This window comes from Leucoraja erinacea, chromosome 2 (genome assembly GCF_028641065.1).
Source record: "Leucoraja erinacea ecotype New England chromosome 2, Leri_hhj_1, whole genome shotgun sequence".
Classification (NCBI taxonomy): Eukaryota; Metazoa; Chordata; class Chondrichthyes; order Rajiformes; family Rajidae; genus Leucoraja; species Leucoraja erinaceus.
Genome location: NC_073378.1, coordinates 97,313,692 through 97,326,923, shown reverse-complemented (window position 1 = coordinate 97,326,923; position 13,232 = coordinate 97,313,692). Strand labels below are relative to the sequence as shown.

General features: G+C 42.8%; 1 protein-coding gene across 2 annotated transcripts in view; it reads left to right on the top strand.

Annotated features, from left to right (window-relative positions):
- The window catches only part of LOC129712969 (eIF5-mimic protein 1), a 61,710-nt gene that overhangs the window by 36,358 nt on the left and 12,120 nt on the right, over positions 1-13,232 (top strand). For both annotated transcript variants that reach the window (XM_055661787.1, XM_055661793.1), the window contains exons 4-5: positions 5,851-5,954; positions 11,841-11,906. In XM_055661787.1, coding sequence (XP_055517762.1) covers positions 5,851-5,954; positions 11,841-11,906 — 170 coding nt within the window. The remainder of the gene's footprint in view (positions 1-5,850; positions 5,955-11,840; positions 11,907-13,232) is intronic.

Genomic DNA, 13,232 nt, shown 5'->3' with positions numbered 1-13,232 from the left:
ATTAGTTAGTTACCTAATTGTAGCTAATTACACAATTCAATTACTAGATCTAAACATCTATCCATTTCTTAAGAAAAGGTTAACATTTTTAAATAGCCTAAGTGTCCAAATAACATTCACACAAGAATTCACAATATAACATGATTTTTAAATCTCATTGTCATGAATTTATAGGCCAAATGGAAGGAATTTAGTGTTTAATTCCCGTAAATTAACGGCCATTTTAATCATCTTGCGAGTGGGTTTTTGTGGAACGCGATCGATTGGAACGTTGCGGTTTGCGGTGAATTTAAACCCCATATCGGCAGGAAAAACACTGCCGGTTCGTATGGGGCCCAAATCACATTTTCGCAACGTGAAAATTTGATTAAAGTAATCCTAAAAAGCAAGTTTATATGTAAAATAAATGACTTGCCTTATGTTTTGTCCCGTACGTGAGATCCGTTCCGTTGCCTGCGTTGACGGCGTTAGAAGTCGCTTTTTATTTTACTCCAGCGCTGAAATTGTCCCGCGTTTTTTTTTTTTTTTTAATTCCGAGAACGGCAGTCGGAACGAATTTTCAGCATTAGGTAGCAGCCCGAGAAAATATATCTCGGACAGGCAGGAGAAAACGGCATTTTAATCCCGGCCCCCTCCTCAAAGGCGCCAAAGTCGCGCTAACGGCCAGTGACAGAACTGCCGCGCCGCTGAAGGTAAGTTTTGTAACATACCTATACTAAGCTCTTCGATACTAAGCTCTTCTATTTAGCTCTTCGATACTAAGCTGGCTCGTGAAACATTTCATTCAATTCCCTTCTTCCTTTAATATCCCTGAGCATTTTCTCTTGCACATCATCATCTCTCCCTGATTTTCCTGCAGCCACCTACATTTGGGGGTAATGCAAAGAATCTAATTAACTGGTCAGCATGTCTTTAGAAAGTGGAAAGGAACCATTGTATTTGGCAGAAACCATTTCAGTCATTTGGAGAATGTGTAAACTCCACACAGACTGTACCCAAGGTCAGGATTGAACCTCGGCTGCATTGATGTACTCAACAGTCAGTTCCTTAAATTTCTAAAGTCAACTTAAACACTGTGTTCTGTTTTAATATTTTAATCCTGTGTCTCCCAATCTGAAACAATCTGAATAGCTGCAGACCTAAATACTGTGGTCATTTTAAATGTGGAAACAATCATTCTGCAATATCCATCTTATTTTATAAATCATGAAGAAAAGCCTAGCCATTAAATTTTAACTGTGGCTCTTTTTAAGTTTAGAAACTTTATTGTTCTATTTTTAGTTGCAGCTGAATTTAGAAATAAAACTCCAAACAGCTTTGGAATTAATCAGCAAAATCTTTAGTCCTTCACGAGCGCTTTACACAAACTGACAAACATTGAATGAAAACGTTTGTTGCTGCGCATCAGTAAACCATATAACCATATAACAATTACAGCACGGAAACAGGCCATCTCGACCCTTCTAGTCCATGCCGAACACATAATCTCCCCTAGTCCCATATACCTGCGCTCAGACCATAACCCTCCATTCCCTTCCCATCTATCCAATTTATTTTTAAATGATAAAAACGAACCTGCCTCCACCACCTTCACTGGAAGCTCATTCCACACAGCTACCACTCTCTGAGTAAAGAAGTTCCCCCTCATGTTACCCCTAAACTTCAGTCTCTTAATTCTCAAGTCATGTCCCCTTGTTTGAATCTTCCCTACTCTCAGTGGGAAAAGCTTTTCCACGTCAACTCTGTCTATCCCTCTCATCATTTTAAAAACCTCTATCAAGTCCCCCCTTAACCTTCTGCGCTCCAAGGAATAAAGCCCTAACTTGTTCAACCTTTCTCTGTAAAACCAATTATGTTAATCTGCCCCTGTTATAGCAAAATAGGCAGTTGAATCTGATGTGTTCCTTGGATGACGTCTGCAACATGAGTCTGTTAAAACCTGCTCAAAAGGCAAGAAGGATTTGGTGAACATTCAATCAATGAAAAATTACTTCAAACTTTTTCACCCAGTTTTCTTTACTACAATTTGAAGGAGTTAACGTTTATAATGCAGACAGTAAACATGTAAATGTGTCACTAAAGTCTGTCACAATTATTTATTTTGATGTCTTCTCCCTGAGAAGGCTGGAAAAATATATATTTGCTGCACACATAATCACCCTCTACAATACAATACAATACCATTTATTGTCATTTAAACCTCAAATGAAGTTCAACGAAATTTGGTTTCTGCAGTCATACGAGAAGAAGAAACAATTTAACAAGACAAACAACCAACATAATTCACACGAACATCCATCACGTGAATCTCCTCCTCACTGTGATGGAAGGCAAAGTCTTGTCTCTCCCCTGCTCTCCATTCTTCTGATGTTGGAGTCCCCGGCGGGGCGATGGCAAGTCCCGCGGCCATTTAAGCCGCACCGGGCGATGTAAGGCCCCGCTCCGGGTCGTTTTCAACACCGCAATTCGGGTGGGAGAAGTTGCCGTTGCGGGAGCTCCGAAAAGCGGTCTCCCACCAGGGACCCTCCCGATGTCACCGTCCACCGGACCTGCGGCTGGAAGCTCCGGAGTCGGGTCGCAGCCGCACGCCACCACAGCTCCGAAGCCGGCCAGCTCCGCGATGGTACGTCCGCAGGCTCTGCAACTGGAGCCCCCTGGTCGCTCCGGTTGGAGGCCGCTGACTCCACAATGTCAGGCCCAACAACAACGGAGACGCAACAGGGAAAAAGTGCGCTCCCCCAAAGAATAAAAGTCCCCCTAACTTTAAAAACAATATATAGCCACAACAAACTCTGTCAAAAATTAAAAAAAAGACAGATCTGCAGAGTCCGCTGCCGTGAGCCCCCGCCACTGCCTCAGGATCTTCATAAGTGTGATTCTTTTGGCCCACCAACCCACCATTTCTGATGCCTAAGCCAACAACGCCCGTAAAATGGAATCTATCTATTTCTGCCTTCATAAATCCAGACTCCACTTTGCAGTCTCCGTAAGATATGTTTGGACAATTTGTTCAGCCACTTAGTGACAGCATCCTTTCCACATTTTATTTAAACAGCTCAGTCACTACTTATCATTTTCACTGTTCTGAACCTTTCATTTGAATATTCATTCTCTTCCACATACCTGCTCCAAATAGCTCTTATCTAGAAAACAAAACAAAAGCAGATCCCTAAGTTTAAAATGAAATGCCATCCAGCTACTGTCCGAAAGATGGTTGAAAAGCCACTTAGTGACAGCATCCTTTCCAGAAACACGTACCTTCATTTCATTGTATTTCATTCTCGGCGAAGAGAACTTAATAGAAAACACCCCAGCGGTTTTGAAAGTTACTTACTTTTGGGAAAAATGGCTGGTACCATATTTCTCGGCGACAGGATCATTTTGAGTTACTTAATTGTTGGTGGTTCAAGGAGGCAATGAGGACTGGGGAGCCTCCATCTTCGCCTGTCCCACAATGCGCTGTGCGGTTCAGGTCTGAGGGATGGCCTCTTCCTGGCTCGGGGTGATCAGATAAAGGAGAGAGAGAAAGATAGAGAGAAATGGAGCAGCCAGCCTTCCGCCCAGTAGCTACCCGCCAACCTCCACCTCCACCGGTTGCGCCTGTGCCCAAGGACACCCTGGTTGGCGGGCTGGCACATGGTACTGAGGTGGCGGCCGGATCCTCTGTCTTTCCCGGAGGCCGCTCGCAGCCACCCGAACAACTGAGTGAGTGGATGAGTTGCTGGCATGATCCCCGACCCCCTCCTTCTCAACGCTCCTGCCCTCCCCGCAACTTTACCCCTGGCGGCCCAGCCGAGTTTGCTACTTTGTGCAGCCCAGGCTGTGCTGACCCGGGCTAGACCCCCACACGCTATCCCTCATCCCTAACCCTTACCCTAATTTCTAACAATTAACCCTAACCCTAGCCAGCAATGAGGGGTCGACTTGGCTATCCCTCAGTACAGTAACAGTGTTCTTGATGTTGCTGTACTGAGGGATAGCCAAGTCTATCTTTCTTGGCTAACAACCTAACCTTCGGCCTCCAAGACGCAGGTACATTTTCAGGCCTTATTTTGTGGTTAAAAAGTACGGGAAATACGGTAAATGATAAACGATGTTGTGGCAAAATAAAGATAAGTAAAGAGAAATGAAGTAGAAAGAGAAAACCAGTGGAGAGAGAGTAGGCTGGTGCAGAATAGAATTTTAGTTTTGTTTAGTGATACAGCAGGGAAACGGGCTGTTCAGCCCACCAAATCCATGCTGACCAGCGATCCCCACACATAACACTATCCTACACACACACACACACACTATGGACAATTTACAATTTCACTGAAGCCAATTAACCGACAGACCAGTACGTCTTTGGAGTGTGGGAGGAAGCTAGGGAAAACCCACGCGGTCACAGGAAAACCATACAAACTCTTTACAGACAAGCAACCATAGTCAGGGTCTCTGGCGCTTTGGCAGCAACTCTACCGCTGCGCCCCCCTGCTGCCCAATTGTACGATTGTAAATGTATAATAAAAAACTAAAGTAAAGCGAGAGAGATATTTGCCAGGCTTATGACCAGCAGTAACTCGGCTGCAGACATGAGCTGTTAAATTGGATAATTGAACTCTATGATTAAGGATGTTGGTTTGCCTCTGCGGGAAAAGGAATAGATGGCGGGTGTGTTGTGTCCCGGTGGCCACCGGACTTACATTGCAGTGAATTATCGGCTTCCTGTGGTGATGTTCTGCTAAAGGATCTTGTTTAACATTTTCATTTAATGTATTGGTTCCTGTAATTTGCATCCAGCAGCTAAATGTGACAAACTATCTTGTATCTTGTACAAATGTATCTTGTACATTTCTGTTTTTCACTTTCCCTCAAGGAAAGTGTAAATAGGCGAAGCTGATGGATTTAGTCAGTAGAATTATTTTTTTTTGTGTGTTGTCTGCCACTGGTCTAAGTCCATAAAATCACGGTAACAGAAGTAGGTAGTGTCCTTCATACCATATGGTGTCAATGATGTTATATATGTACACATTGTTCCACATATCTATTGATCATCATTATATTACGTTGATGATTTCTGAATAATTTCACCAAAGCCACCCTGCATCCTTGCTGCCACTAACATTTCTCCACTGAGGGAGGCTCATCTTTGGGATTCTGTACCCTGGACAGACATGGAAGGTTGGTCGTTGATGACCTAGTTCATAAGCGATAGGAGTAGAATTAAGCCATTCGGCCCATCAAGTCCACGCTGCCGTTCAATCATGGCTGATCTATCTCTCCCTCTAAATCCTATTCTCCTGCCTTCTCCCCATAACCTCTGACACCTGTACTAATCAAACGGTACATAGATTGATTGATTTCTGTACACTGTAGCACCCTGAAATATGGGGATGGCACAATAATGTGGTTTTTGAGATGAAGGCTCTGAGGTTTAATCTTTTTACCCATGTTTGGGTAAAAATACTAAATTTTTTTACTAATTTTATTGCTCCTGCTCTGTCATAAAACATTTATTATGTTTATGCTCATGTCCATTGCGTTGGGATGTTTTATGAGGTAAATGTTTTATTTTTTATATCATGTGCTATTGGATTAAAGTGAAATGCAAACATTTTGATCGTTGGAATGAATTATCAAATTAAGTCTTCCAATGTCTCAAGACCACGTGAACTGTGTAATTCCAGGAACCTTGTAAATAAGGTGCGAGTTCAGGTACTACTGCATTTTGTATTTATACACATGGTTTTAAATTGGATTAATCCTGTCTTTAATAAGGTTGAATGCTGTTCTTAGCTTACAAATTTTGGTTGTTGGTTGATCGAGATGGCACATCTATTTGAATAAAACTGTGTATTTCTGCTCTTATAGCCCCAGGAGGAACACGTATTGATGAAGGAGACAAAACCAAGGTGACTGAATACTGTGTGTTTGGTGCCACTGAAGATCAACAAATGATCCGTAACTATGCTCAGGTAAATGGACCCTGGGATGTAAAACTGCTAAATTGGTTTGGTCTAATTCTATTCCAGGTAATATGTGCTACGTTGCAGATTAACTCGATGATTCATTGATGGCAAAAGAATTGAAAGAGGAAAGGATGTTAAGAGAGACAAAATTGGAAATGTAATTGGGTGAAGGAGCTGATGGGATTACCAGTTCCAGAAGCCAATGGAGCAAATGGCACGGTACGAAGTGCATTCTGACAGAATAGTATTACCAGTTTGGTTTGATGTCTTGATATCACGAGTCTACTGGAAAAAAAGATTGGAGTAAACATCTTATTCAGGAAATTGGAAGCATGATGGCATTCTGTGTTGATGCTAGCATGCCTAATGCATTAAATTTATTTAGATAATAGCTATAACCATCATCTCAGTGAAGAAGAAAATGTCATTCAATGAGATCGGTTTGCCAGCTTCTCTTGCATCACTTTGTTCCAAATTGGTCAAAAGATCAGTTGGAAACTGGTTGTATAATGCTGCTAAATATATATTCTCAACATCACTCTGGTCATTATCAATGCCTAACATCTCATTCTCCGCACAAAAAAAACTAACTCTGGGGAGTGGTGTGAAAGAAATTGATCAGAAGTTCTTTTTACTTTCTGGAAGCTTTGCCATCAGTTGCTTCTTCCATCCAGTCAACATCACGAATATTGACATAAAATATATGTACTGGATGAGGTTTTTCTCAAATGTACCAGAGTGTGGAATTGGAGAATCATATAAGACACAAATGCTGGAATAACTGCGGGACAGGCATCATTCTCTGGAGAGAAGGAGCGGGTGTCTTTTCGGGTTGAGACCTTTTAGGTCTTCAGACAGGGTTGAGACTTTTTAGGTCTTCAGACAGAATTATATTGGCTGGTTTGAGGAGTCATGCAGCACAGAAATAGGCCCTATGGCCCAACTTGTCCATGGCGACCAAGATGCCTCATCTAAGCTAGTCCCATTTTCCCACATGTGGTCCATATACTTTTAAACTGTTCCTATCCATGAACGTGTCCAGGTGTCTTTTAAATAGTGTTACAATATCGGCCTCCTCTGGCATCTTATTCCATATACCCACCATCCTCTCCAAGAAAAAGTTTCCCCTCGGGTTCCTACTTACATTTTTCCTCTCTTACTTAACATGCCTAGTGTATGAAGGCAAGAATAAAGACTGGCAATTATATAAAATACAAATGAGACACGAGAGACCACATTTGCTGGAATCCTGAGCAAAAAAACAAAGTGCTGGAAGAAATCAAGGGTCATACAGTTCAGACTGAGGAAGTGAACCAACCCAAGATGTTGTTTGCTGCTTGACTCATTGAGGTGCCCTGTGTCATTTGTGTTTTTGCTCAATAAAATACACATATTACCATATTTTTGCCCTGGAGAATTACATTGGCATATACAATAAACACTTGTTTTACTGGAGACCTTTATGGGTAATTCTTCAGTAAGTGTCTACTTTGGTGTCCCGCCACTTTGATGCTGAATATAAGAAAAATACGTAATTCTATCCCATTTCTTCTTTTTCTATTTTGTTTTAAAAAAAAAACATATTCCTCATGAATAAAGATTAAACCCTAATGAATAAATTGTTGTTTTTTGGGGGTTTTTTCCCGATGTCCGATGCTCCCCCCCCCCCCCCCCCCCCCCCCCCCCCCCCCCCCCCCCCCCAATGGTTACTATTTTGTTCGGCAAATTTATTTAATGGGGGATCTATCTGAAATGAAAATACTTTGAAATGGTAGGTAATAATAATTAAAATATTTATCACCCTTAAAAGAATTCTTGATAAAGTTATAAGTCTTACCTTTTTTCAAAAATTTCTTATCCCAATGATTGGAGTCATTTACCATCACGCACCTTTGTTGATCCGTCCCGCATGGGTATAAATAGAATGGATGCGAACTTCCGACCTCAAAAGACCGCAGAATTCAAAAGTCCCCTACCTTGTGAATTTCTCCTGATTCACGGGACAAGAAGCGCGTGAAAACTCTGTTTTCTGCTGCGTAGCGGGTACGTACCTTTATTCAACGCCATTCCCGAATGGTGCTGAACTCTTAGAAAATAAATTTAAAAATTGTTCTTTTGTGATTTGTTCTGGAGAACAAATTGTGCCATGTGCCATTCGGGAAACGATATGGCCAGGCATGGCCTTCCAACATCTTGTTCCTCCCCCCCCGCACCACCGGGGAACAAGGGCTGAAGAGGGCCGGGCGTGGAGAGAGACATCGGGTCACGGGAAGATGTGATGTCTTTAACCCCTTTTTCACGGGGCGACTTGACGCAAGAGTTAACCAAAGTTGAACATCGTGGGAACCTCTTGTGATAACCATACGGCATTCGTGGACCACCGTGGCGCTAACGGCAGGTACTCGTGTAACTTGGTGACTCGGGAGAAAATTCAAACAAGCTTGAATTTCTCCAAGAGTGACTTGTACACTTGTGGTTGAACATTGCAACATTATATGCACGTAGTGGCCAGTGCGATATCCGTACTGACTCTTGCGTGTACCGTGGGAACTCCTGCGAACGGTGAACCCGGAAGCTGGGCAGAGGGGACAGAAGGTGAGTAAAAATTGTCTTCTGTGGGATTGAATTTAAAAAATAAAGATTTGAATCCGCATATGGACATCAACTTATTCATGAGTCATGTTAATGTGATTCAAGAAAATAACTATAATCTTTAAAAGGGACTTTACTGAAAGGTCCCGCATTTTTATGGTCCGTGAGAAATTTTTCACATGTACTTCTTTGAGAGATACAGCTCGGAGTCCTCGCCGACCAGCGATCGATGCCTTTCGAAGCAGGGTCCGGAACGCTACCAATCAATGTTCTCCAGATACCCGTGTAAAGGAGTGAACTGCACATGCTGGTTTGAAACGAAGACAGACACAAAAAGCTGGAGTAACTCAGCGAGTTAAGCAGCATCTCTGGAGAAAAATAGGTGATGTTTCGGGACGAGACACATCTTCAGACTCAATTCCGATTAGGATGTCTGAAGAAGGGTTCCGATTCGAATCGCCACCTATACTTTTTCTCCAGAGATGCTGCCTGACCCGCTGACTTACTCCGTGTTCACTATGAACATTGAATTATTTAATTTAGGTAACTTACACTCTCTCTCTCTCCCCCCCCCCCCCCCCTCCCCCCTGCCCCACCCCCCCCCCCCCCCCATGCAGTAAATGTCGGTTAACCAGTCCAAGGTTTGCAACACTGGTTCCCTCTTGGGATCCCACTATCCCTAGCCAACAATTGGCATATCAGGGAACCAAATATAGACATAAAGTGCTGGAGTGACTCAGTGGGTCAGGCAGCATCTCTAGAGGAAAGGGTTAGGCGCCATTTCGGGTCGGGACCCGATCTTCAAAATACCCTGCTGAGGTCATCTGTTGTTGGCCCTGATTTGACCCGGTCTTTTCTTGCTTCCAGTTCCCCCCTACAATCATCCCGAAGAAGGGTCCTGACCAAAAATGGAATCTATTCCTTTTCTCCAGAGATGCTGCTTGGCCCGCTGAGTTACTCCAGCATTTTGTGTCTAACTTGCTGATTCAGACAGTTTTTGATTTACTCTGAAACACACGTTGGAAATTTAAACTTGGGCGCAACTAACATCGTCTTACTACCGTGGGAACTCTTTAACTCAGCTGGAAGGCAGCAGTTAATTGTTGCTCCCTTCAGTTTCCCAGGGGGTCGGGACGGGACTGGTGTTGGGAGGGAAAGGTGGGGGAGTCGGGGGAGAGGGGGGGGAGACAGATGGGGGTGTCTTCATTTACTGGCGGCGGGTGTCTGTCACTGAAACAGGCAGGTGAGATTTCACATCCACCTTGTGTGCCTCTCTGTCCCTCCCTCCCTCTCACACAGGCTGAGAGACTCTGCCTCTGTGAGTGTACGCCTCTTTCTCCCCCTCTCCCACACACAGTAAAGACCGAATAACTGTGCTCACTCCATCTGTGTCTCCCACATACACAGTAAAACTCTGCTTTGTGTGTGTATATACCAATTCAACCAAGGGAGGATATTTATAGTGTGTGAAAAAAAAAGTGACATCATTTGTGCCACGTATTGATTTAATTACACTTGACAGTTTACAATGTCATTCAAGATTTAACGGGAAAGCTCGGGAGACGGACAAGTCACTCGCACAAATAACAGAAATGCCGAGTACCGTGGGAACTCTTTGTCTACCCCCCCGTTATATCGTGTGATATCGTGCTAGACCACGACCACTTCACTCTGGTTACATCTTGCGTCGTCGCCCCGTGAAAAAGGCCTATTTGTGTCTCCACTCAGTTTCCAGCTCCATCTCCGGCCCCAGCCGGACACAAAGCCGTCACATGGAGCTGGAGCTAGAGTTGATGGAGCTGGAGATCGGGGGTAAGTAATCCCTGCCCCAGCTCTAACCCTAGCCCCAGCTCCAGCCCTAGCCCGAACCCATGCCTTAAAGATAGTTTAAGGCATCTCCATCACGTGACGCTCCCAAACCTGACCCACCATGCTGAGTCATATCTGTCACACGAGTATTTTATGCTCATAATGTGTAAAATAATACAACAATGACCATCATTATCAATTGTAATTGATGAATGAACAGTATGCTTCTGCCTATTCATCTGAAGTTAATATTGTTTTAAAGGAAGTTGGTGAAAAGTTATGTGAAGGTTACCATTCTTGATGAAAATCACTTTTTTTAGCAGTAAACTTACAAAGGTTTAAAATCAATGCGTTAGACTGAAAACTTCTTTTTGGTAGTTTATTTGAGGAAGATACTCTATTTGAAAGACTGCAACAAAAATTTCATTTTATATCCTTAAATCAGTTATTTGCAGTGTTGTTCATCATAAAAATATGACGGACATGACAATGTCATGAGCAGCCTGGAAAAAGAAGGAAATATAAATTAAATTCTCTAAAAGATTGCGCCAAACATATTTTTCCCATAGTAGAGATGTTCATCTATGTGAAACAACATTCAAAGTTGCAAAAAATTATTTTGGGGTTTCCAGAAACTTAAAAGTAGACACTTACTGAAGAATCACCCTTATAACAGGTTTTGTTTAGAGCAGAGACCTGCCGACGCCACCCCCGGCTGGCAAAGTGTCTGATCGAGCCCTCCTTCACTTACATGGCTCATGTTGTAACCCCAGAGGAACAGCGCTTTCTACGGGACAATACCACCGACAGGACGCACTCGGTCACCACGAGGCACCCACCCGCTCGCCAGCTGCCGCATCTTCCTTTGCTTTATCCACTCCACCGCCGCCACCACCTCCTCTTCCCGGTGGGGCCAACATACTTCACCTTGGAAAATTTGGCGACTCCAGCGGAGAAGGAGAAGGAGGAGGAGGTGGCAGTGGAGTGGGAAGGGGTGGAACGGAGAAAGCAACAGAAGAAGTGATGGGAAGGAGCCTCACAGTGACCGAGCACGTCATATTGGTGGCGATGGCTTGAAGAAAACACCGTCCCCCGAAGCTACAACGTGAGTTGCAACAACAGCCATGTGTACTGGTGAAGAAGGGCTCACTGATGCAGACCAGCTGCTTCAGTACCAAGTTTTAAGGTGGAACCACACAAAATGCTGAGTAACTCAGCGGACTGAATCAGTTTGAAGAAGGGTCTCGACATCAACTCTCCATGTTCTGCAGAGATGCTGCCTCACCCGCTAAGTTCCTCCAATACTTTGTGTTAATTTGTGTATTAACCTTCATTTGCAGTTTGTTTCATCGACATACAATGATAACACCTTACTCGGGTATAGTGGACAATCAGCATAACAGACACCATTCTCTCTATGTGGTCCATTATAACAAGGTCTTACTGTATTTTATGTCATCTTTCGGCTGAACATATTCTTATTTCTTTTAGGTCTTCAATAAACTCATCAGACGTTATAAGTATCTGGAAAAAGCTTTTGAAGATACAATTAAAAAGGTAATTTTCTCTCCAATCTAGCTTCAGTCAAATGTATGATTTTCCGGGAATTAAGAAACTTTCAAGGATTAACTCAGTTTGTTTCAATTAATGGTGATAATTAATTTCAAGTTTGCCCAAGTAAGACCATGTAGACTTAAACCACAACCTTGCTGCACAAGATGAAATCAACTGGGATTGACTGAGGCACGACAGTACAATTTAGCTCCTCTGGACTGAACAAAATTTCCACTCCAGCCACTAACCAGTGACATAGGCTGTTCATATTCATGTATGGATCCAGATGATAACTTGGGTTTGGCTCAGACTGACTGCAATAATCTCTATTATCCACCCTCAATACGTGTATGTGAATAAATCAACTCTGTCCCAGTGTGCACTTGTATCTGGCCATAATTTGGCACTTCACGAAAGGGAAGTGAGAGAAATAGAGCGGTGTGTTAGAGTATGTTTGGAGTAAGCAAAATACAGTTTAGTCAATGAGGGTTTCAAATTCAACGAGAATTGGGGAGGGTGTGTGATGAGACTAGATGCTCAGAATTACATGATTTTTCCGAAGTCATTGATTAGAACCTGATTGCATGTTTTGGGGTGGAGTCAAGTACAGCAAGAAACAGGAAATGGTGGTTAATGTTGCACATCGGCATGGATTGAGGATTGATTAACACACAAAAAATAGGAATAAACAAGGCATTTTTAGGCTGGGGGATTGAGATCAGCGGGGTGCCACAGGGACTAATGCTGGGCCACAGCTGCTCCTTTATGTGATATTAAACTTTAATTTGAATTGGGAAAGCTATTTAAAATCTTGTTTTAAAGTTGTGCAGTAAAGTGCATTGTCGTAGAAGTATTAATAGTTCTATTAAACTAGTGATTTCAGATGAATAGTCACCAAAAGTACCATATAAAGTAAATGTTGGATTTTGATTTAGTGTGATGGTGTAAACAAACATCAATATAACAAAAAGCAAGTAAGAATTTTGGGACATATCCTAATTGATCTGTCTTGACTGTTGACATTGGGCATGTGAGACTATTGGCAGCAAAATCTCTTTTGTCCATTTTCTCCTTTCATTTATTTGTAACTATAACTTATTGTTTCACATGAGTGACAAATTATAGCCACATAACGTACCAGAGCATGTTTGGAATGTGTGAGGAAACCCACAGAGAAAATGCAGATTCCACACATAAGCCCATTGTAACATACCAACTGCAGCTGTGCTGTATGCCTAGAACCTGTTGTCTTTAAACACTGAGCAGTGGAAATACAATGGAGCTCTCTGCTGCCATCGCACAAACTAATATTTACAACAATGGTTACGT